Source organism: Podarcis tiliguerta (assembly GCF_965153285.1).
Source record: "Podarcis tiliguerta genome assembly, chromosome: 17".
Taxonomy (NCBI): Eukaryota; Metazoa; Chordata; class Lepidosauria; order Squamata; family Lacertidae; genus Podarcis; species Podarcis tiliguerta.
The window spans coordinates 29,719,589-29,744,198 of record NC_139550.1 but is presented as its reverse complement, the minus strand read 5'-3'; the positions used below and the strand labels follow the sequence as shown (position 1 = coordinate 29,744,198).

Here is a 24,610-nt window from a genome sequence, read left to right as displayed (position 1 = left end):
TCCACAGGTGACTTTGGGCTTCTCTGTGGCGGAGGAGCTTCCAGGATCAAAAGTCAGTCTGCAGCTCGAGGCTGCTCCTGGTGCTCTGTGCTCTCTCCGTGCTGTCGATAAGAGTGTCCTCCTGTTGGAAGATGAAACGCTGACACCAAAGAAAGTAAGGATGCTCATCCTTCTCAGTTATCATTAGTTTATTATTCTTTATTAAATTTGTCAGTCACATTATTTTGCCCAGGGCAACCGAAAGCAACTCACGACCAAACAAACAGACAGCAAACTCCACATGGATACATTGGGGCTGCTTAATTAGATTAGTGCTCCTTCCCTGTGCCCTATTCTTTTCTTTTCATTTTCAGGCTGACGCATAGGAGCCAACTCTTAGGGGCCGAGGCATCTTTGCCCAATAAAGATTTTGCCCAATAATTTTTTTTGAGGGGGCCAGACCCCCAATTGATAGGCATTGCCATTCAAATAGTGTGTGTGTGTGTGTGTGTGTGTGTGTGCGCGCGCGCGCACACCCACCCACCATGTCATGTGATCAATTCTGTGGGGCAGGACTTCCCATCCCCTGTCCCCAATATTTAATTCAAGTTAGCACTTCTGGACTGACGGGTGGTTGGTTCCATTCCATTATTTAGCTTCTGCCTTTTCACTTCCATGTCATGAGCAGAGGCCTTGGTTATGAATCCCAGCAGCCCTTCTGCCTTTGTAGCACTTTAGCAACCCTTCCTTCCTCAATTCCTCACCACACCCCATCTTTCCATGCTTCCATTATCTTTAAGGCCTTCCTTGATACAGTGGTACCTCTGGTTAAGAATTTAATTCGTTCCGGAGGTCCGTTCTTAACCTGAAACTGTTCTTAACGTGAGGTACCGCTTTAGCTAATGGGGTCTCCCGCCGCCACGGTGTGATTTCTGTTCTCATCCTGAGGTAAAGTTCTTAACCCAAGGTACTACTTCCGGGTTAGCGGAGTCTGTAACCTGAAGCGTTTGTAACCCGAAGCGTTTGTAACCCGAGCTACCACTGTACAGTCCATGCTAAGAACCTCCCATTTTTTTTATTGCATTACCAATGATATACTATGGTGTGTAGCATGACAGCACTGTCAGGGATTGGGCAGAGGAAGAATGGTGGAGACGGCCTCCCCAGCCTGACTCTTCCACAGAAGAAGACAGTTCAGAATGAATGAATGAATAAATAATAAATAATATTTTATTTATACCCCACCCTCCCCGGCCAGAGCCGGGCTGAGGGTGGCTAACACCAGTAAAATCATTATAAAAACATATGGGGGGGCGGGAAACCAATTTATTAAAATACGGGTTAAAATAAAATTTAAAATGCAGCCTCATTTTAATAATAGCTCATAGATCAAAACCATAAGGGGACGGAAGCATAAGGGTCAGACTGAGTCCAAACCAAAGGCCAGGCGGAACAGCTTTGTCTTGCAGGCCCTGCGGAAAGATTTCAAGTCCTGCAGGGCCCTAATCTCTTGTGACAGAGCGTTCCACTAAGTCGAGGCCAGTACTGAAAAGGCCCTGGCCCTAGTTGAGAGCAATCTAACCACCTTGCGACTTGGGACCTCCAAAATGTTGTCATTTGTGGACCTTAAGGTCCTCCGCGGGGCACACCAGGAGAGGCGGTCCCGTAGGTACGTGGGTCCTAGGCCTCATAGGGCTTTAAAGGTCAAAATCAGGGCTTTGAGGGAGATCACAGCTCAGAGGCAGATGAGGGGGAAAGCTGGGAAATAATGGAAGAGGAGGAAGAAGAAGAAGCACTAGAGGGGGAACAACTGATAGACTCAGTGTCTTTAGAAAGCATAGCATTCCAGACCCCCTCTCTCCCAGAACACGACGGGCCTTGAAAGTAGGAGAGCAAAGGGCCTGTCCCAGCACCGTAGAGATGACTCCGTGAGGAAGTGGGAGGGGGTGGAGATTCACTCGGAGCAACACCATTATTCCAAGAGGTCACATTCTCAAGCCACTCTCTGTGAATATTGAATAAAAGCAGATGGTAAGGACTTTCCCTTGTCTTGTCCATTCCTGGCAACCTGCCGTGGGGGGTTTGTTCCTCTGCTGCCTGACAAGCAGATCATTAAGAAGGGAGACACAGTGTTGTATTCCATGCAGTGCAGTGCCTGAGTGGCTCAATTGCATTTACAAATGAAATACTGATTCACAGTGGTGTAGCATGGGTTGCCAGCTCCCGGGGCCGTGCAGAGGTGGGTGGGGTGTGGGAGGGAAATGGAAATGGACAGAGTACATATGTGCATTCAACTGCTTAAAGCATCCGCATCACCCAGGAGATCGCAGCCATAGAGTCGATTTGTTGTCTGGAGATGTAACTTCCTAGTTTGCATGGAGAAGCCGTTTGCAGTGGAGCCCAGTGATGGAAGCACGTGGCTCTATTGATGCAGCCCTGTGTGTTGGAATTTTGTACCCGAAACAAATTTTGCACCCAGGGCAACTGCCTCTGTGGCTTCCCTTTCAGTCTGGCCTGGTGCTCAACCTGTATGATTTGGCTTTATCAACACTGAATACAGTGGTACCTCGGGTTAAGTACTTAATTCGTTCCGGAACCTGAAACTGTTCTTAACCTGAAGCACCACTTTAGCTAATGGGGCCTCCCGCTGCTGCCGCGCCGCCGGAGCCCGATTTCTGTTCTCATCCTGAAGCAAAGTTCTTAACCTGAAGCACTATTTCTGGGTTAGCGGAGTATGTAACCTGAAGCGTATGCAACCTGAAGCGTATGTAACCTGAGGTACCACTGTATAGTTACGTGTTTCCTCCCTTCCAACTCTCTGCTTTCAGGTGTTCGGTCATCTTAGTTACGATTACTTGTATTTAACTTCTGGAAGAGGATTTCCATATCACTTGGAAGACTTTGAGCCATATCCTTGCCTGCCTCCTCTGGCTCCAAGCCAAAAGCAAAAGAGGGCCCTGAAGGTTGCCCATTGGGCTCAGAGTGAGGCCGATGTTTTTAGCCTGTTCAAGGTGAGTAGAATTTGCTCCCGAGTTTAGCTTCTCTGAAAGGTGCCTTGCTCATTTCCATGAGATGCATCCTACAGACCTTCCCAGTGCCCCTATTTTCCAGGGACGGTCCCAGATTTAAAGAAACCACGTCTGATGGGTGGCCCTGGCTCCCCTCTCTGATCCTCTCACCCCTCTGCCCATTGAAATCTGCTCTAGGCAAATAGGCAGGCGGTGGCGTAGCGTGGGTTGTCAGCACCCGGGGCAAGGCAAGTAATTTGCGCCCCCTAACCTGGGGCAAGGCAAGTAATTTGCACCCCCCGCTGCACTGTCCCTCCCCCAGATAGTCCCTCGCTCTCTCTCCGCACCGCACCGCACGCCTGGCACCCTCCCCTCCACAGTGGGCGGCGACCCGGTGGCTCGGATCGGATTCACACAGCCAGCACTGCAGTGAGAGAGAGTCAGTGAGCCAGGTAGGGGCAGAGAGCTGCGAGTGCGAGCGCCCCCCCCAGATGTTGCGCCCGGTGTGGCCGGCCCCCCCTGCACCCCCCACGCTACGCCACTGTAGGCAGGACTTCCTTCTCCCAGGAGGGAGAATGGGAGAACCCCAGCAGAAGCAGGGGCGGTATCATGACTGGAACTGGTGGAACTGGTGCCAGACTGGGCCACCTCCTAATGCTGGGTCTTTCACACCTTACTTTTCCTTTTTTTTGTATCATTTTTTATTAGCTTTGCAATGCAAATTTACATTCAAACATAAAATAAAAATCATAAATTGTAGAATTTTCTGAATTCACGGACTTCCAGTCTCCCCTCCCTGGAGTCCTCTGAGTAACATTTTCACTGCATATCATATCTTCCTCCAGATTTTCATAATACTCTATTTAAATCCATAGTTCTTCTCACATTACAAGTGTTATTTCAATCCTGCTAATGTTTTTAATTGTTTACATTGTGCTCTCAAATATATTACAAACCTTTCCCAGTCTTTATTGAAGTTTTTATCGTCCTGGTTCCTGACTTTTCCAGTGATTTTGGCCATCTCTGCATAGTCCATCAGCTTTGTTGTCCAGTCTTCTTTTGTAGGTATTTTGACTTCTATCCATCTTTGGCCTAGGCAGGCGGCTATCGTTGCATACATAAAAAGTCTTTTGTACTCCCTTGGGTTTCTCTGCACCTACTGCTCCCAATAAAAAGGCTTCTGTTGTTTTTTTTAAATGAAGGTTATCTTAAACATCTTTTTCAACTCATTATATATTATTTACCAATATGATTTTATCTCCTTACAAGTCCACCACATATGATAAAAGGTGCCCTCTTTTTCTTTGCATTTCTAACACATATTTGAAGTAAAGTGGTACCTCGGGTTAAGAACTTAATTTGTTCTGGAGGTCTGTTCTTAACCTGAAACTGTTCTTAACCTGAGGTACCACTTTAGCTAATGGGGCCTCCCACTGCCGCGGTGCCGCCGGAGCACAATTTCTGTTCTCATCCTGAAGCAAAGTTCGTAACCCAAGGTACTATTTCTGGGTTAGTGGAGTCTGTAACCTGAAGTGTCTGTAACCTGAAGTGGTCTGTATTCTTATACATCTTTGCTAATTTACTGGGAGTCAAATACTCACACCTCACTTTTCCACTCTCCTGGTTTCCCACAGCTTATGCGAATGAAAGTTTTCACCAACATGCAAGTTAAAAAGCCTGTTTCCTGTGACCTGCCAGTAACAAGACGTTTAAAAGGTCGCTTTGAAACAGGTGAGAATCACAGTCATTTGCTTGTTTCGCTGCTGGAAAGTCCCCAAGTAGAGAAATCAGTTTTTGTTGTTTCTGCCTTTCAAGGCTTTTATTTCCACTGATTCCTGCGGGATCTCCCTCTCGACATCCCATCCCTTGAGTCAATGGTTTCGTTGCTGGGTGCAGTGCATCGCTGTATCGCTGCCATCATAATCTCCCTCAGAAATTTGGCCGCAGGAATGCGGATTCATCTTTACTGATGGACTTGACATCTTTTTGTCCTATCTCCAGGCCTGCTCACAAATGTTCAGCATGAGAATGTGATTTCCGAGAAGCCTCAGGCTGTTGAGTCTACAGAAAGCAAGAAGGAAGAAAAAGCTAAACCCAGGACACACTTCCCAGAGACCTGGGTCTGGGATTTAGTATCAGTGAAGTAAGTGAACCGTGCTAGTGAAGGACGATAACCGCTGAGATGATGCCATCTACCTGGGATATCAGTAGCGGGGGTGTGGGGTGAACCCTTTGAGATCCAAGCTCTTCTTCAATGTAAGGATCAGACAGAATTATTTTCCACAGATCCCTGTCTGGACTAGCCTGGGCTTTCTCATAGCCTGGAGTCTGGTTTTCCCTTGGAAATGTAACTTCAGCCTTCAGAAAACCGATCCATAGTTTTGTTGTCACTGAGGGAGTGACCTCTTTTCTTATTCTTCAGCGAGGAGGGGAAAGCAACTCACTCAGTCACTGCTCCGGACACGATCACGGAGTGGAACGCTGATGCCTTCTGTGTGGCCGACATTGGCTTCGGACTCTCCCAACAAGCCAAGTTCCGGGTCTTCCAGCCATTTTTTGTGGATATGAGCCTGCCGTATTCTGTGGTCCGTGGGGAGACCTTTCTGCTAAAGTCCACTGTCTTCAATTACATGAAGGAATGTATCCAGGTTAGTGACCATTGGGAACAAGCAAACAAGCTTCCCTTATATGTGTATCCAGAAAGAAAGGTGTGGAAGGAACCCCACAAGATAGAGATAGAGGCTGGGGGGGCTGGACTTCACCAGGGCCTTGCCCTTCCTACACCTGCACTCACCTGTCTCTCCCAAGGGACAGGTCAGTACTTTTCCCTCCTCCCCCCACCACTCTGCATTCAGTGTTGAGGGGACAGCTTGCATTTCTTCCTGTGCGTGAGGAAACAGAAGCTCCACTTTGGATGTGCCACAAAAGTGTGGACAACAGGAAGCGCAAGGCAGCCCCATCCCCTTCATGGCAGAAGAGGTCCATAGAGCACATTCCCTCCTCGCCCCCTAGTCCTGGGAACCTGCAGTTTTCCTCCCACAGCAACCTCTGAGTGTGCTTTAAATGTGTGGTGTGTGCACACCCGGATATGCAACACAGCCTTATTGCTGCAAGAGGCCAGAAGAGGCCAGAAAGCCACCCAGTCTGATCTGCTGCCAAGGCCTAGGGATGCCCATCTGCTGCCCCCTTCCTCTTCCCCACAGCCGCAATCTAGGACACCAGCTGAAGAGCTTCATGAAGGGCTCACAGAACAACAGCCATGAGGGGTTTGTGTGAGGAAGCCAAGCCACCCACTCGAATCCCAAAGGTTTTTGATTAGAGGTCTTCCTGTAAACTTTGTTGAGTGAATAAATCTCGCCAGTCTAATCTGGGCTGGCATTCCTCACAGATGCTGATATGGTGCCCCCAAAGCACGAGGAGACCCCACTTACCGAGGTCTTACTGGGCACAGTCTACGCCCTACTCAACTTCTCAGTGTGGGGCACCCCTAGGCATGTGGTCTGGCTCTTGCTTCAGGCACAGGCCCACCTCCTGTGCCTCTTCTCTGAATGTTTGCCCCTTGCCTTGGACTCGCTGCTCTGCCTGCTTCACGAGAGTCATTTTGCTGCATCTCCCAGGTGAGAGTGAAGCTGCTGGAGTCGCAGGAGGTGGACGTGAAGCCATGCCCGGCCTGCCAGTTCAGCACCTGCCTCTGTGCTGAGGAGGCCCACACCTTCTCCTGGAACGTGACGGCGACTCAGCTGGGTGAGGTTGAGGCGCCTGAGTGGGTGGGAGGAGACTTGCGGGGTTGAGGCTGCCAAGGGTCCCTCTCTTTCTTCCCCAAAGACCTTGTCATCTGAGGACACTTGGCAGAACCAACAGATTCTTCTGTTTGGAAGCCAACTGGGCATTAAGTGGAATATGGGAAATAATAACAATGCCCCCTGTTGCATGTACTATGGGTTTGTTTCCTCCCCATCCCAGATGGTGTCCCTCCCCAATTTCTGCTAATGGCAGCTGTGCATCAGGGCAGATTTGGGGACTGGGCTACAAAGGAGAGGTTGGGGGTCCATCTCCATTCAAGAACCCCCCATGCTCCGACCTCTGTCCCTTACATCCTTCTCCAGACTGAAGGCACGGTGGACATGTTGGCGGATGTGGGGCTGGACTGGGGCTCTGGCCCCCAAGCAGCCTCTTCCCCTCCCTGAGCTCCTGGCACTCATCATGGGTCTGTGCCAATTTTGCCTTCCTCTAGGGCACGTCAATCTCTCAATCACCGCCGAGGCAGAGGAGACGCATGATCTGTGTGGCAATAAGATTTCCACCACACCTGCGCGAGGCCGGTCAGACACAGTGGTCCAATCTCTGCTGGTCAAGGTCAGTGTCTATGTGGCCTTCAGCCCCTGATGTCCAACTTTGGCTCACAGCTATCAAGTGCCAGCAACTGATTCAGAACTCTGGGTCTCCCCTAAACAGGTTTTTTTTTTGGGGGGGGGAGAATTGTATTCATTGGGTGCTGGGCAGGAGAGGGCCTTTGGATTTTTGCAGCGCCTCCCTGTTTCCAGGTCTAAGGCGATGTCAGCCAGGGGCTGTGATCAGTTGGAAGGCCTGGCAGTTGCGAGAGCTCTTACACAGAGCAGGGGAAAGGCAGAGAAGGTAGAAGGAGATTATTCCCCTGAGAGAGCAGCCCCACTCACCATCCCATTCTCTTTTCCTCCCACAGCCAGAAGGCGTCCTTGAAGAAGAGACCCACAATGCCTTCCTCTGCTCTTCAGGTGTGCTTAGGCCGCATCCCTTGCTCAGGGCAGCTTGGCTTGTGATGGGGCCCCAGAGAACGCAAGTTGGAGAGAAGATGAAGTGTTGCTTTGCTTGTCACTGGGCTGGAGACGTGTCTCTTCCCTAGGGCAGTAGCGGGATGCAAAAGAGACCCAAGACACACACTCTGTCTCTCTGCTTGCCAAGGGGAGTAGGGATGAGATGGAGAGGGGGTGGAAAAACAGTTGAGAGAACACAGTGGCTAAAAACAGACTCACTGAGCTAGCAAGCTCCTAGTCCCATCTTTGCTGTGTGCAAGTCCAACTGCAGATTATGACCACTTGGTTAGTGTATTCAACTGCATTAATTCCTGTTCTTCATCTCCTTTCAGGGGACCCAGTTCACGATGAGGTTTCTCTAAAGCTGCCTGAAGCTGTTGTGGAGGGCTCTGGCCGAGCTACCGTCTCCTGCATTGGTGAGGAAATTTGCCCCCACATTTCTTCCCCATTTCTGGCCGTATGAGAGATCTGGAGAGGAGGAGACTTTTCTTTCCACTCCATCATAATGCAAGTTACCCATGTGCAATTCTGGCTGCCATTGATTCCTTTCCTCATATGGTCCACGGAGCAGGAGAAAACGAGCTTGCTCCATCTTCCATGTGACAGCTCTTTAAGGATTTGAAGATGGCCACCAGACCTCCTCTCAGTCTTCTCTTATCCAGGCTAAACATACCCAACTCCTGCAGCCTTTCCTCAAAAGACTTGGTTTCCAGATGATGGTGGTGGTGGTGGTGGTGGTGGTAATAATAACAATCTTCTCAACATCTAGGGGACATTATGGGCACATCAATAGAATATATAGACCTTCTGATTCAGCTACCCCTGGGCTGCGGTGAGCAGAACTTGATGAAGTTTGTTCCTAACATTCACATACTCCAGTACATGGAGAAGACCAACCTGGCAACCCCCACCTTCAAAGAGGAAGTAATAAAGTACATACAGAGTGGTGAGTAGGTCCTCTTTTCTACCCGGAATGTGGCTTAAGGCAGGTGTTCATTGGCAAGAACTGTGCGAATAGTAAAACTCTGGAAGATCACTGGCCGAATGAGAAGGGAAGTTGAGGAGACTGTTGTGAATTTGTTCATGCAAATGGAAGGTGCTCTTGAGAAGACATTGGAAGCCTTGGAGAAAGGAATTTTATCTGTAGGATGTATTTATGATTGTTCTTCAGAGATCAAAAAGTGTTTGCTGGGGGTGGAGATTTCATGGCGAATTTGCAATCACAATCCATTGTGTTTTTTGTGGTTCTTTTCACCATTTGATAGATACTGACGTAGTCCTATAATTTCCCCAGCCCACAACCACTTTATCCCTTGGTCCACTTTTTGGGTATTAATATTTTATTGAAGGAATTTCAATTATAAAGAGATAAAGTGATACAGAAAAAAGAAAAACAAGGAAAGGGGGAAAGGGGGAAATGATTCATAGTTTTATGAGCAGGAAACAAATAATGATACCTCTAAGTAGTTGAATAGCATCATGTGCACGTCCAGCATGGGATTATCTTCCTATTAAATTAAAATACCGTAACTCTAAACAGACCTAAAATCAGAGGTCTCTCTCTCCCCACAGCCTCCATTACAGCCTGGAGCTGTTTTCTCTTTATGAGCTCTATGTAGTATAAACAGCCAAATATAACCAGCAAATCTTTCACTGCAAATGTCTCATAGATACTTAATACAAGGTTTGCCCTAACAAAACCTTGCCTGTGCGGCGCATGATGTCTTTTTGGCACGGGAAGAACACTTCTTTCTATTTTGTTTTCCCAGGCCTTTTAAGATGCTGAGCTGCCTATGTAACTGGTTTATAATCATCTTCCCACTGCTGCAGTCCTACATTGTTTTCTGTGCTGATTGTTGTTTTGTTTTAACTTCGTCGGCCACTTAGTCAGGTGGTTTTAAAAAACCTGTAAATCCCTTAAATATATACCGTAAGCGGGTAAAATCAGGGTCCCTCCTAGCATTGCCAGTGCTACTTTGTTCTTCTCTCCTGCCAGGGTATCAACGCCAGCTGCTCTACAAGCGCGATAACGGCTCTTACAGTGCCTTTGGGATGCATGATGCTGAGGGGAATACTTGGTGAGTTAGCAGCAGAGCTAGAACCAGCCCGCCCAAGCTGTCAGGGTGGGCATTCAGGCTGAGCAGTTTGCAGTCATGAGCAATTGGAGAAGGAGGTGGTACAGGCAACCCTGCAGCCTGCGATCTGCCAGCCCTTGTTCCCAGTTAGCACCTTTTTTGGTCTCAGGGTGATGGTGCTTGTTAAAGAGGCAGAAGCCTACCATCAATTTGTGGGTGGGTGGGTGGTGGTCTTGGGTGTCCCCTAAGAGGCAAAATCAAACTACTACTACTTCTGGAATCAGGTGGAATGGGAATTAAAATTGAGGTTTAGTGTAGCATTTTATTGCGCATCATTGCCTAACCTTATGACCAACATGTTTCTTCTTCTTCTTCTTCTTCTATTATTATTATTATTATTATTATTATTATTATTATTATTATTATTATTAATTCAAGCTCTATACCAGTTTAAATTTTAAAGAAAAAATCTCCAAACGCTCCATTAACACATGAAACAAAACAATCCAGAATAAAACAATTTAAAGCTTCAAGGAAACTATTTCAGATCCTTCTCTAAGTGACATTTTGCTTTCCCCACATTGATTTACCTATTTAATTTAAGTCAGTGCCATGATGGAAGGAAATCCCCATGGAACATCAGTTAGTAGCTTTCTCCTTACGGCTTCTGTCACTTTTGTTGTTTTCTGTTGAGTGCTGCAGGAGAAAAGCTGAGATGAAAAATAGTGGGGCGTGATCCCTTGTAGTTCAGAAGCTGCCCCTCATTTTTACATTTATTCTTGCTTCAATCCTACAGGCTGACGGCTGCTGTGGTTAAGGGTTTTGGCCATGCCAAGACTTATGTCTATATCGATGAGAAGCACATTCAGGATGCTGTGCGCTGGTTGGGGCAGCACCAACTTCCCAGTGGCTGCTTTGAAAGTGTGGGAAGAGTCTTCAACAATGCCATAAAGGTACCTTCACTGAGCATTCATTTGCTTGCGGGGAGGTTATACAACATGGGATCAAGCAATTGGTATCCCACACTTCCCAATGTATTTTCCTGTTACTTTCCTGATCATGAAAGGTCCAGTTTGGGGAGAGGTGGGGAGCAGCTTTGCTGTCTCGAATCTGATTCAATCGCACAACTTCCATTTTCTGTTATGTCATGGAATCCCACTCAAAACAGAAGAAGAAGAAGAGTTTGGATTTGATATCCTGCCTTTCACTCCCTTTAAGGAGTCTCAAAGCGGCTAACATTCTCCTTTCCCTTCCTCCCCCACAACAAACACTCTGTGAGGTGAGTGGGGCTGAGAGACTTCAAAGAAGTGTGACTGGCCCAAGGTCACCCAGCAGCTGCATGTGGAGGAGCAGAGACGCGAACCTGGTTCCCCAGACTATGAGACTACCGCTCTTAACCACTACACCACACTGGCTCTGTGGGAGTCTGGAAGCACCTTGACTTTTCTCTTGTGTTTCCCCTGACATCCTTAGGGTGGCGTGGATGATGAGATTTCACTAACAGCTTATGTTGCTGCCTCACTGTTGGAGCTCAACATGAAGGAGAATGTAAGTCCTTCCTTAGGATTTCCACAAATGTTTGTGACCTCCCCATCAGCCCTTGTACAACTCAAAGCTCAGGGCTCAGTATTTGCACTATTTCTAAGGCTTTGTTAGCATTTGGGTCCATGCCTCATATCACTACTCCATGAAGCATCTGGGAAACCACTTTACCGGCAAAGATTTTCAACACAGGTTCTAGTAACTGGCCACCCACCTTGTCTGGTGTGCCTTCAGCTTGTCTGGATGGAGAGACATGCCTCAAACTGTAGTCATGATGCCTCTTGATGCTTCTGTAGAAACCTGGCTTTGCATGCCTCAAATGTAGCCATACAAGCTCCCTCCATTGCTCTGTCCAGTTTTTGCCTCTGGCCCTGAACACTACTGGCAGGTTGTCCGTGAGGGAATGCAGCCCTCAAGTTGGGGGGGGGGAAACGTCTCTGACCCCAGTTTGTAGGATGGTGGTACTGGTAGATAATGGGCACAAAATTACCACATCTGCAACAGATGTGTCATAAAATGCTACTCTTTGCTGAGTCATTAGTATGTGTTTATGTTCAACTTGAGGGACGCGGGTGGCGCTGTGGGTAAAAGCCTCAGTGCCTAGGACTTGCCGATCGAAAGGTCGGCAGTTCGAATCCCCGCGGCGGGGTGCGCTCCCGCTGTTCGGTCCCAGCGCCTGCCAACCTAGCAGTTCGAAAGCACCCCCGGGTGCAAGTAGATAAATAGGGACCACTTACTGGCGGGAAGGTAAACGGCGTTTCCGTGTGCTGCGCTGGCTCGCCAGATGCAGCTTTGTCACGCTGGCCACGTGACCCGGAAGTGTCTCCGGACAGTGCTGGCCCCCGGCCTCTTAACTGAGATGGGCGCACAACCCTAGAGTCGGACACGACTGGCCCGTACGGGCAGGGGTACCTTTACCTTTATGTTCAACTTGTGTCCAAATGCTGGAAGGGAATTCCTTGTAGCCTGGAAGTCTCTGCAAAAGAGGGCAGGAGTACATGATCTCCACCTTCTGTCCATCTAAGAAACACCAGGGAGATGTCTGACCTGATAATTATACAGTGGTACCTCAGTTTTTGGACACCTCCATTGCTGAACGTTTCGGTTTTCGAACACTGAAAACCCAGAAGTAAATGCTTCCATTTTTGAACGCGCCTCGGAGGTTGAATGGCTTCCACTGTGTGTATCTGTTGTTTTCCCACAATTTTCTCTATTGAATTGGCAGACTGCCCTTTGCGCCTCAGTTTTTGAACGTTTCAGAAGTCGAACGGTCTTCCGGAATGGATTACGTTTGAAAACCGAGGTTCCATTGTACAGTGGTACCTCGGGTTAAGTACTTAATTCGTTCCGGAGGTCCATTCTTAACCTGAAACTGTTCTTAACCTGAAGCACCACTTTAGCTAATGGGGCCTCCTGCTGCCACCGCACCGCCGGAGCACAATTTCTGTTCTCATCCTGAAGCAAAGTTCTTAACCTGAGGTACTATTTCTGGGTTAGCGGAGTCTGTACCCTGAAGCATATGTAACCTGAAGCGTACGTAACCCGAGGTACCACTGTATATCTTTCCACTATAGCTCTCACGGCCTCCCCTGTGGATTCCCGGGGAACTATACTTTGGTGAGAAGACCCCCAGGACCTCCTAAGAGAAGCAAAGTTCTCTTGGACTGGGATCATATCCCACTCAGCAACCTAACAGAGTCTTTTTAAAATTGTGTTAAAGCGTACAATGGTAGATGATGCCTTGGGCTGCCTGAAGAGGAACTTGAGTTCTGTGGATGATGCCTACCCCAAGGCCTTGCTGGCTTACGTCTTCACGTTGTCTGGGGACACAGAGATACGGCAGAACCTCCTGAAAGACTTGCGCGAAGGGGCTGACAAAACAGGTAGGAGGGCTTCATTCAGAGCAAAGGAAGGCTGTGTGCCCATTAACTGACCTAAAATGCAACAAGGTTGTGCTCTTTCTCACCCTGGACAGGATTTGATCTTGGGGGGGAACTAGCAGGGGGAGCGCAGTGCATGCAGAGAAGACAGGCGTGTGTACTCACCCCTTGTTCCAGAGACGGCTGTTTTGCCACATCTGGAGTAGCAACTTTTTCTGCTTAGGCTATTGGGGTAATTTCTGAGTTCCCCAGCAGTTTCTATTATTTCTAAACAAACATGTCAATTCAGGTAGTCCTTTGGTGACCCAGAATGAATTATCCACAATTACTGTGATGATAGAAGTATTTCAGATTGCTTTCATATGTTTCCAACTCTTCGTCTTGTTTATCTGTAAGGGCAGTCTTCTGAGACCTGCCACTATTATTCCCATTTTACAGATAGCGATGTAAGCCATAACATACCCCTTTCCAGCCTCCTTACAAAGATATATTTCTGCTGGGGTTTGGGACTAGACTCAAGGGGTGATGCCCTGCTCAGCATGACTCACTGCAGAGAACAAGTCTGAATGACCTCTGGGCCTAACTACACTTGACACAACAACCCGGCAATCCCACTGCTTAATTTTTTGAAAAGGACGGGGAAGTATAAGTCTTCTCTCCATAGCGGCCATCTCAGTAAAAATCACATCTGCATGCAGCTGCGGCAATTTGCGCCAGGAAAAGCCTCCATTGGGGTCATCAGGAGCCTTCCCCCCCCCCCATGCTAATTGCTGTACTGTGTATATGGAGAAGATTCAATATTTACTGAGCTGGTGGCTGGGATGATTAGACTTTAAATCTCTGCTCCCATCCCTGGTGCCTGGAATGAATGAATCCAAGGGGGCAGCCTAGTAATGCAAAACAAACAAACAAACAAACAAACAAAGGCTTAGTAGCATCAGCAGTTCCCACTCCAATTATTGCTCTGGGTTATTATTACAGGAGTTGAAATGAGCCCACCTTCTTTTCTTTCCCCTCTATAGATGGAATTGTATCCTTGTCAGATGTAGAAACAACAGCCTACTATCTGCTGGCTCTCCTCAGCACGCCAGAGGTGTCCACAGATGCCCTCAACCATGCCTCTGAAATTGTGCCTTCCCTCACCAGCCTACAGGGTCTTTATGGAGGCCTTTCATCCACACAGGTAGCGACAGCTGTTTCTCAAGGGAAGAGGTGTGGCAGGGTACCAAATTTTGGTATTTAGGTGTGCCAAATGCAGGGATGACTCCAGGACAAAAACTTGCTCGGGGGGAGCAAAGAGATGGGAAGGATTAAAGGAGGAAAGATTTAATCCACCTGAATATACTCTGCCAAAAAGTTAGAGGGAGTATTTAGGGGGAGTTCCCACTGTCCCTTGCTATTGCTTGCAGCCATCCCTGGGTATTCACCTTGAAATGCACATTCTAGCACAGGGCTGGTGTTTAAGTGGTGAAAATTATTGGGCTCTCGAAAACCATCGTTTGAGGTTCACTATGTTCTTTTTTTTTTTTAATGATATTTTATTAATTTTACAATCCATAAACACACAATACAAACAGACAGATACAAAAAGAAAGAATAAAAACAACACATACAAACAATACAACAACAAATTTATAAAAAAAATAAAGTAAAAAGAAAAAGTTAAAACCAATCATTATGTCTTTACATTATTTATCTTTAGCCTGGGTCTGCGACTTCCCCAAACCTTCCCACTCTGTATTCCAGATCTTATATTCTGACAGTAAATTCTTTCCCTCTGGCTTATCTTTAGTTCAACTTAATCTTAATATCTTAACATAATTACATTTCCATATATCTTAAAACATTAGTCTTTCTTAATCCTTAAGTTTTTATGCTAATATTCTTTTAAGTTCAGTCTGATGTCATCAAACATTTCTTATCTTATAGTGTTTCTGTAGATAATCTTTGAACTTCCTCCAGTCTTCCTTCACTGTCTCTTTGAGGTTCACTATGTTCAATGGCCGCAGTGGTGTGGCAGGATGAGGGACAAAAGGAGTTATTGTTTATAAGATCTCAGTAAGTGTTAGAATTTGTCTCCACCCCACCATCCAAGACGACTGTTTGCTTTCCCCAGAACACAGTGATTGCCCTGCAGGCTTTATCCAAGTATGCAGCCTTGACCTATCGTGAGGCAGAAGATGTGAAGGTGCTGGTGAAATCCAGTGGGGGTTTCCAGCACGAGTTCCACGTGGGCAAGAAGAACCGGCTGGTGTTGCAACAGGCCCCTCTTGCAGAGATTCCTGGTCAATACAAGCTGGAGGTGTCAGGGGACGGCTGTGCCTATGTGCAGGTAAGCCATGGAAATCTCAGGGGACAAAGGCACAAACAAGGCTCACCTTTGATAGAAGCAACAGACTGAGGCACTTTTCAGATTGCCACAGAGGAAGGAGAGGCGGGGGGGGGGGGCGGCGTGTCTCAGATCCTGATCAGTCCTGAGAAAATGAAAAGAGCATTCGTGTTCATCGTGCTCCACAGCAGGATAGCTGGGTAACATCCAGTGAAACATACTGACTGTTGCAAGTTTGAAGGGAAAGGCAATTCCTTAGCACAGATTCAGCAGATGGAGGTTCTTGCCATGGGTTGTGTAATGGTTCTAGGGATTGCTTGTGCGTAAGTTGCCTTTACTCCTGGCTAGGTTGCCTGGTTGAACCCTTTCTGTCAGGACAGCCTCAAGTTCCGTGGCTGCCTCAGTCGCTGGCAGAATCCGTCAGTGGGCGTTTCTTAAACCGCTTCCAGCATAGAAGCTGTTTGACGCCCAGTCTCCTCCCCTGTTGCCTGTGTGAAAGTTTTCTGCGCAAGGTGGGTGTGGGCAACGGAGTACTCGTGCCCTCTCCGCTGGTCTCCTGTGAAGAGTCCTGGAGCCACCTCTCCAATTCCTCTATCTCCTCCCCTTCTCCACTGGTGTTACGCTGATTACCTTCCTCCTACTAGGACCCTCTCCACCATCGTCCGGGAGCCTCCTCTCCGCCTCCCGCTCCGATGGCAGTTCCCTGACAGGTTGTTAATAACGTCAGTAACAGAAATAATTAGATAAATAAATGGGAGTATAAGTTGGCCAACAGTGAATAGCTAGGATAGGGCAGAGTTCCAACAGAGTTCCTGGTGAAAACAATGTGATGGAACACTCATTGAGTGGCCCATATTGTATATCATCATCACAATCATGATCAGATTTTATTGGTCAGCCAAATATGGGTTATAGCCCAAAACAAACAAACAAACAAACAAACAACAGAGAGGTCTTAAAAACATATTCCAGTGGTACCTCGGCTCTCAAACTTAATCCATTCCGTAAGTCCCTTCCAAAACCAAAGCATTCCAAAACCAAGGCGTGCTTTCCCATAGAAAGTAATGCAAAATGGATTAATCAGTTCCAGACTTTTAAAAACAACCTCTAAAACAGCAATTTAACATGAGTTTTACTATTTAACGAGACCATTGATCCATAAAATGAAAGCAATAATCAGTGTACTATACTATAAAATAAGACAGTATTGTAGATGATAAAAATTACAATTATGCACTGATGATAGTTATTGTTTGGATTGGGGGGGGGGGGCTTGTATCCATTTCCGCAGTCACACAATCAATCCGTAGCTGAACTGGGTTCCACAAAGTCACAAAAACAAATTAACTGAAAAAGCCTCAAAAGCAAAAACCCAAAACAAATAGCAAAAACAAAGGTGCCAAACTTAATTCCATTCCAGAAGTCTTTTTGACTTCTGAAATGTCTGAAAACCAAGGTGCAGCTTCTGATTGGTGCAGGTGCCCCAGAAACAATAGCCAACAACCACATCTGATGTCCGGCTTCCGAAAAACGTTTGAAAACCAGAACACTTACTTCCAGGTTTTCGGCGTTTGGGAACCAAGGCGGCTGAGTACCAAGGTACCACTGTATAGCGCACATGATGAAAGATAAGATAAGATAAACTTTATTCGCATTAGCCAACGGCCATGGCAACATAAAACAAGCAATATATACGAATAAAAAGACAGTGATGTGTAAAAAGGGCAATCAAATGAGCAAGGTTATCGTCCAGATAGTGGCCCTTATTGATGAAAGCATTATAATACACATCACAGAAGATGCCAGAAGTCAGCCCAGAATACAGCAGTTTTCTTCTCCCACGTAGACTACTCTTCGATACCACAAAGAGCCTCCACCGCCGGAAGCTTTTGCTCTGAGTGTAGAGACATCACCAGAGGAATGCAACCAGACTACCAGGAAATATTTTGATGTTCATGTACAAGTAAGGTACTGTACTTCTGCTAAGCTGCTTTTGAAGGGGCTCCAAAAATCACAAAAATCTGGTGAAGCAGCTTGTGAAGCTTTGGGAACATGTGAATAGTTGCATGCAAAAATATGTTCTGCCTATTTACAACATATTTGCAAAATAATAATAAAATAAAAATAAAAATTTCTGCCTCCCAGCTCATCCCATGCTGGAGTTCCCCTGAAGCCGGGTTCAGAATCATGAGCTCTGTCTAAGCTAATAGGGCTGCCCACTTGTCAAAATCCCTTATACCGGTACTTGCAATGGAATGGAGACTTATAAGGGAAAGGAGGGAGGGAAAGACTAGCAAAGGCTTTTGCAAGCCTTCTCGCTCTTTGCTTTTAAGTCCCCGAGCCTGAGAATTTGGGAGGGAAGAGGGGGAAGACTTGCGAAGAACAGGAATGAAGGCGGTAGTATGTATGTCTGACGCCATGCATCTTCTGAGGTCTGCTCTTTCAATTTAGGCCCCAGGCTGAATGGAAGCAAGGGGAAGGATCTGGAGTGATGGGCCTCTGCTTGCTGGTCACAGCCGCCCAGGCTGAGAGGAGCACTCAGCTCTGATGGCTGTAGCCACCATTTTGTCTCAGCAGCAAGCTGGGTAGTGAGTCTCATCAGCAATCACCTCAGGGTGGCCCTGCCTAGAGCGAGACATTGATTAAACCCATCCTCTAGGCTGCTCACTTGTGAGGCAGTGGGGAAGGAAGTTCACTACAGTAGTACCTTGGATGTCAAACCTAATCCCTTCTGGGAGTCCATTTGACTCCTGGAACCATTCAAAAACCAAAGCCCGGCTTCTGATTGGCTGCAGGAGCTTCCTGCACTCAATTGGAAGCCACAGAAGCCATGTTCAGCTTCCAAAGAGCATTCAAAAACTCGGACACCAAAACGTACAAGTACCAAGGCGTTCTAGAACCAAGGTATGACTGTACTGGATCCCAAATCTCCCCACATGATTTTTCAGCTGCCTCTCTTTCCCTTTCCCCCGTTAGCTACACAGGGGAGCGCAATGAAACCAACATGGTCCTGATAGAGGTGCATATGCTGTCTGGGTATATCCCTGTGAAGAAGTCTGCGAAGCAGGTAAGACCATTTGGCTTGGCTTCTCCCTATCTTTCAGTAATCCTTTTGTTTTAGTTGTTTCTGTTGGGATATTTCCGTTCCACCTTAAAAGGGAGCAGGATGTTTGTGTCACAGCCTGCGTTTTTCCTGTTCACAGGATGTTTCTGTTGTGTCTTGTGCTTTCGTTTCTCTCTCACTGCCGGAACTCTCTCATGCAGGCAGTCATGGTTTTTCTTTGTTCTGATCAACGCTGAATAAACCTCTAAATAATGCTCTCCTGTGTGCATCTTCCGTTGTGCATATCTGCTGCTAGAGTGTGCAAGAGCTCTGGATCTTTGGGAAGCTATTTCTGGAGCTCCTGTCGCTAATTGCTGATACTGCGTGTCTACGGGAGATTGATGGATGTCCGGAGACGACGTGGAGTCAAGATGGACTTTGTCTCCCTGGCAGTATCCCAACAGTTTCGTCCCATGACACTGCTGTGTAGAGTCGTTCAGAACGGCTTCTATAAGACAAAAGCAAAATTAAGATCCACAAGCAACAGTAAGAACTGAAGAATGAAATTAAGATGTCCAAAAAACAGCTTAAGCTGCTAGCAGAGCATTTCAGGAGGGATCTTGGCTCCTGCGGGTCCATTTTCAGGAAGAGACACAAGCTCCAGGTTGCTTCAGCCATTCATCCATCTCTCTTCATCCCTCCTCCCTTGCCCAGCTCCCAGGGTCTAATTCTCAGACTCCATCCCCACTTGCTCAGCCTCCTCCTCCTAAACCAGCTGATCTCCAGTTCTCAGGCACATCCTTCTCCCCGGGTCCTTCCACATATTTCATTCTCTTCTCTGCTCTCCTTTCGGAATCAGGCAATGAGGTAGACTGTCTGGATGTGCAGAGGGCAGTGTGTTTCTACCACTTCCCTGCTTTTGCTTGCTTGCTTGCTTGACGTGTGTCTTTGTGTGCATCTGTTTTAGGTAAAATTGTATATGTATTTTTACTATCCTCTCTTAACAAATCACGTTCTTTCCTGATGTGCTGCTGCTGTTGCACTGCATAATATACAACATGGAATTTATCCACCAACAACACCTAACTGATCAGCGCAAAACTTCTTTGCTGAGTTGTTTCCTACAACTCCTGTTGCAAATGAATGGAAGGCCATTGGCCTTGAACCCAGGCCCAAGAAGGCGAGTGTTTGGCCTTGTCCTTCTGAAGGTGGGATGGCGGGAGAAATGCCCAAAGCCCAGATTTCCCACAGTGTTTTGTGGCCCACTCCTCTCCCCAAGTAGCCAATCCTGACAAAGATGTGGACAGAATTAAGGTGTCTGGTGACAATCTGCTGCTACGGGTCCCCGCAATTTAAAGTGACACTGAGCCCCTATTTTTCTAGGTGTGAGAAGTTCCACATTTCAAACAGTGCCCTGTTCCTGTATGAAGCATGTTATAAAGTGTCCTGTTTACTCATATTTATCCTTATTTTCTCCTTTGTATATCATATATGTATCATATTCTGCAGTAAGGTGTCTCAGAGTGTTGAACCTTCTAGTCATTTTCTGTGCAACAATTGTGAGGATCTATAAAACTGTTGTCCTTGTTTTGTACGAGCCCACGTTTTATGGGATGGCAGCCCACCAGTGGTGGCCTAGGGCTGCTGGCTTGATTTGTTCATTCACAGTGCCCATTTCTTCCATATTCTGACAGCTCCTAATGAAGCCCCTCGTCAAAAAGGTGGAGTTTGAGCCCGACAAGATCCACATCTACCTGGATCAGGTGAGGCCTACTCAGATCTCTATCAGATTGACAAAGATCAGGGAGATGTGGAAGGGGTTCTGGGGTAATGCTCCACCTTTGAGTCATGCAAGGAGGGCATGGAAGTAAGGACCAAAGCAAATCCTGCCCTAGCTGGGAGACCTTTCCTTACTCCCTCTTTTTCCTTAAGCCAGAAGTGGTGTCCTGGGGAACTCAAAAACTTGCCTATCAGAGAGCTCACCCACACTGCTACTTGCCCCGTGCCTAGAAAGGACAGTTCTGGGCAGTTTTCTGCTTGTCTTCTAATTATTTCTTTATTTCTTTATATCCTACCCAACTGGCTGGGTTTCCCCAGCCACTCTGGAAGGCTCCCAACAGAATATTAAAAACACGATAAAACACCAAGCATTAAAAACTGCCCTAGACAGGGTTGCCTTCAGATGTCTTCTAAAAGTCAGGTAGTTGTTGATTTCCTTGACATCTGATGGGAGGGCATTCTACTGAAAAGGCCCTGTGCCTGGTTCCCTGTAACCTCACTTTTCACAGGGAGGGAACCACCAGAAGGCTCTTGGAGCTGGACCTCAGTGTCCGGGCTGAATGATGGGGGTGGAGACATGGATTTGTTCTAGGTGTAGATTCGAGCAGCTTTGTGCTTGCCCTGCAGCTTTCCCCTGGAAAACCTGTTTTTTGCCGCTAAGTCAGAACGAACATCAAGCCATGGAAAATGCGATTGCCATTTGGTCTGATTCAGCGGTAAACCCCAGATTTCTTTGGGGGCAAAAGCAGTGGGGCAAATGGAGGTGTGGACGAGCCCACGTTGTAGTTGATCCTAATTAGATTTGTTTCCCACCCCACCCCTTCTGATGGACGAAGACACTTCCTGCCATTTTTATCTCCTACCCCTCTTTCCTTTCTTCAGCTGGATAGTGAAGTTCAAAACTACAGTGTGTCTGTGGAACAAGAAACAGAAGTGATGGATCTAAAGCCAGCAATAGTAAAAGTGTATGATTATTACCATCCAGGTAAGCATCTCATTGCTGGAAATGGGTACCATTCATCACAAAGTGCATTTATAGATCACAACAATCCTGCCTGTCTCCCAATCCCCTTCTCCCTAAGCATACGCGCTCCAAAGAACTCTGCCAGAGACATTCAGTAACCCTTCATTGCGATCCTTCTATGTCTGTTTTCATACCAAGTGTCTCCATGTGTGAAGTCATGCTAGTTGGACTTCTCCACACTTACCTTTGCCAAGGGTGGTGGTGGTGGGTTCTGCCAGGGCTGGATGCCCTGGGTGCATCGGGATAGGGGAGAGCGCGACTCACACTGCCAGCCGTGAGCCATCCCTGCACTGCGTTGTGATGCTGCGATCTGAACGGATCCCAGCCTCGCAACACGGCTTGGGGAGGGCGGCGTGAGAAGGATTTCAGCAGCCGTACGTGCGATCCCAGCTGTCAGGCATGGAGAGTCCTCCCCTCCCTTTGATAACTTCACAGATCAGAATTAACGAACAGTTGATAGATTTATAGTCCTTTTATTACAGCGTCATGTTGCCAGCACAAATACACAGCTATCCGCAAGGAGAACGGTTGCCTAGTCTAATCATCCTTCCGGCTTCCGCGGCATTTTGGACTCCGATGAGAAGTTCCTCCCTCCCTCTGATTCCTTTGTTCTCTGATACGTTCAGACCTCCAAGTCCATGGGGAGGGGAGCCCTCAACGCTCTCAAGAGATGTCTCAGCTAGCTGCCCCTCCTTTCTGGTTCTGTCGTCATTATCTCGTAACTGGGTAACTCCCCCCCTAAGCTGTTCAGTTTCTGCCTCTCTCTCTGAACATGCTGTGGGCAAGGGGCGAGCGTGCGATTCTTCCCCCTCCAGCTCTCCATCAGAGAGAAGCTGGGTCTGCCATGGAATGCATTCCCCAGTCCTCATCTTCAGACCATTCCCTGACACCAGCCCCTTGAGGGCAAGGCTGGGATGGAAGGGTGCATCGTGTGCTTCTCACACCGCCCTCCCCAAGTGGGATTTCGCAACAGGGATGAGGAACCTGTGGACACAGAATCATAGAGTTGTAAAGTTGGAAGGGACCCCGAGTGTCATCTAAACCATCCCTCTGCAATGCTGGAATCTCTTGGCCAACGTGAGGCTCAAAGCTATGATCTTGGGATTAGGAGTCTCATGTTATCCTTCAGCTATCCTTCAGGTCCTCCAGATGCCATGGGACTCCAACTCCCATGTGCTTTCACCAGCACGGCCAATTGTCAGGGATGATGGGAGTTGTAGTTCAGAAACTTTTGGAGGACCCTGACTTCCTGCTGATGGGGGTGGGAGAGAGGTTTGCTCTGGGGCTCGATCTCTGTCTCATCAATTGTTCTCTCTCATACACAGAAGACAGTGCGGAAGTTGAATATAACGCTCCCTGCAGCACAGGTAAGGATGGAACGAGGCTTGGGCACATGTCAGAAAGGAGAGTCACATAATGCTCATAATGGCCACTGGTGAGATTTAGGTGGAATCGTGCAGGCATCCACTGTGAAAGGAGAACTCCCCTCCCTCCACATCATGATGGGTGGCTGGCCTGGACCCACAAAGGCTTAATATATGGTGCCTTATTTTCTTCATATTTCTTCCCGCAGAGAGCACAAAGAAAGACCACCACTAGCTCTGCATCCGAGGCGTGAAGCAAACCCAGATGAACAGCACAATTGCTGCAGGAGATCTCCCATCTTAGGTTATTGTTTTGAGTCTGCTTTGTTAGGTCATGTACAGATGTCTTGGCTCCAAAGTTCACTGTGTGCAAGCACAAAAGCACTTCTTCTTTTCTAATTTTGTATTATTTTCTTCACATAATATACATTCTTTACAACAGACAACTCCAAAATAAAATCATATATAGCAAAACCATAAGTCTCATGTTTTCATTTACGCTGATCTCCTTTCCAATACCTTTGCTTGATATTTCTTGCTGCTTTCTGCTTCCCTTATAGGAGCTTTATGGAAATTTAAATCTCATAAATCCTATACCAATCTTTAACAATTTCAATTAATCCCTTCACCTCCCTCCCCCACAACCCAGTACTTCACCCGTGTGCGATCGTCTTTGCCTACTATTATTTTTGTTATTATTGCGGTCCTCACTTTATTTGTTATTCCATCCTTAATATAATATTATCCTATCTCCTTGCGCCTTTTAAACTTTTAAAGAATAGCACTTATGTTAAGTTGTGGGTGAACATATCAGACAACACAGCAATTCTTCAAACAGCTCTTGTTTATTCACAGGCCAGAACAGAACTGAAGTGAAGGGTTCAGCCAGCCTGCTTATATAGAGCTCCACTACAATGCAACAGTAACTACTTTCTGTAACTATCCAATCACTGAATGTCACTTTCAATCCCTTATTTGCATATGTGCACCTGAGTGAAAACTATCTACCATATCCCCCTGCTGGCCCAGGGTGAGAACTTCATTACATAACAACTTCATGTATGTGGGGAGCCCCCTGATTCCCCCCTCCTACTTGCAGTTCCTCCACCTCCTAAAATGCAGCATCACATGTTGCTCCAAGGAGGTTCTGCCAACCCTCTGAAGCAGTTTTTTGTGTGTGAGTACAAGCCACTGCAGTTAAGTGAGAAAACAGGCAGCTTTCCACACGTGTGCAGAGGTGCTATTGCCATAATTGACTACAGTATACAAGTTCTTTTTTCTTTTTTTTTGGACCCCAGATTGTTCTCTGATCAGACAGGTTTTACAGGTGTTTACAATAGCACATGTAGTGTCTTGAAAGAGTTGATATATATCCCCAGAAGAGAAACCAGCAAATCTGCAATAGATATGTGATACAGGTGCCTATTGGATAATGCTCACGACAAGTGAGATTTACTAGACCAGAAATTACTAACAAACTGGTCTAGTCAATTTCAAATACATCCCAGGTGCAACTAGGGTTCAGATTTAGGACAGAAAGTTAATGAGCCTTCCCCCTCCCACCAGTGAGACATCTCTGTAATGTATGTATGACCAGTTCCCAGTTTCATAATGGTCCCCACTGTTCAGAAAAATTGTCTGAACACATGTTAGAATCATGTGATGACCTGGAATAAATTAAGTCACCCCGTTCAACCTTCGTTCCTCATCCTTAAGCAATTAATCTATTTCTAAAAGCAGTTGGTAGGGATGCGGGTGGCACTGTGGGTTAAACCACAGAGCCTAGGACTTGCC

The 24,610-nt window shown here is 47.0% G+C and overlaps 1 protein-coding gene across 3 annotated transcripts in view; it reads left to right on the top strand.

The window, feature by feature from the left end:
• The window catches only part of LOC310667338 (alpha-2-macroglobulin-like protein 1), a 47,305-nt gene extending 24,015 nt beyond the window's left edge, over positions 1 to 23,290 (top strand). Inside the window, exons 16-37 of one of the 3 annotated variants that reach the window (XR_014506271.1) lie at positions 8 to 154; positions 2,808 to 2,990; positions 4,622 to 4,718; positions 4,989 to 5,130; positions 5,410 to 5,635; positions 6,605 to 6,731; positions 7,222 to 7,343; positions 7,690 to 7,741; positions 8,113 to 8,196; positions 8,550 to 8,726; positions 9,777 to 9,858; positions 10,652 to 10,808; positions 11,329 to 11,403; positions 13,118 to 13,280; positions 14,300 to 14,781; positions 15,263 to 15,609; positions 17,453 to 17,574; positions 18,583 to 18,673; positions 20,344 to 20,412; positions 21,311 to 21,413; positions 22,778 to 22,819; positions 23,026 to 23,290. Coding sequence is in view for 1 of the 3 variants with exons in the window: in XM_083419434.1 (XP_083275560.1) it covers positions 8 to 154; positions 2,808 to 2,990; positions 4,622 to 4,718; positions 4,989 to 5,130; positions 5,410 to 5,635; positions 6,605 to 6,731; positions 7,222 to 7,343; positions 7,690 to 7,741; positions 8,113 to 8,196; positions 8,550 to 8,726; positions 9,777 to 9,858; positions 10,652 to 10,808; positions 11,329 to 11,403; positions 13,118 to 13,280; positions 14,300 to 14,460; positions 15,394 to 15,609; positions 17,453 to 17,574; positions 18,583 to 18,673; positions 20,344 to 20,412; positions 21,311 to 21,413; positions 22,778 to 22,819; positions 23,026 to 23,051 (2,664 nt within the window). In the remaining 2 variants the exon portion in view is untranslated. Of the gene's footprint in view, positions 1 to 7; positions 155 to 2,807; positions 2,991 to 4,621; positions 4,719 to 4,988; positions 5,131 to 5,409; positions 5,636 to 6,604; positions 6,732 to 7,221; positions 7,344 to 7,689; positions 7,742 to 8,112; positions 8,197 to 8,549; positions 8,727 to 9,776; positions 9,859 to 10,651; positions 10,809 to 11,328; positions 11,404 to 13,117; positions 13,281 to 14,299; positions 14,782 to 15,262; positions 15,899 to 16,316; positions 17,291 to 17,452; positions 17,575 to 18,582; positions 18,674 to 20,343; positions 20,413 to 21,310; positions 21,414 to 22,777; positions 22,820 to 23,025 lie in introns of those variants that run through there. The other 2 variants (XM_083419434.1, XR_014506272.1) reach the window with 2 other exon arrangements.
• The last annotated feature ends 1,320 nt before the right edge of the window (positions 23,291 to 24,610 follow it).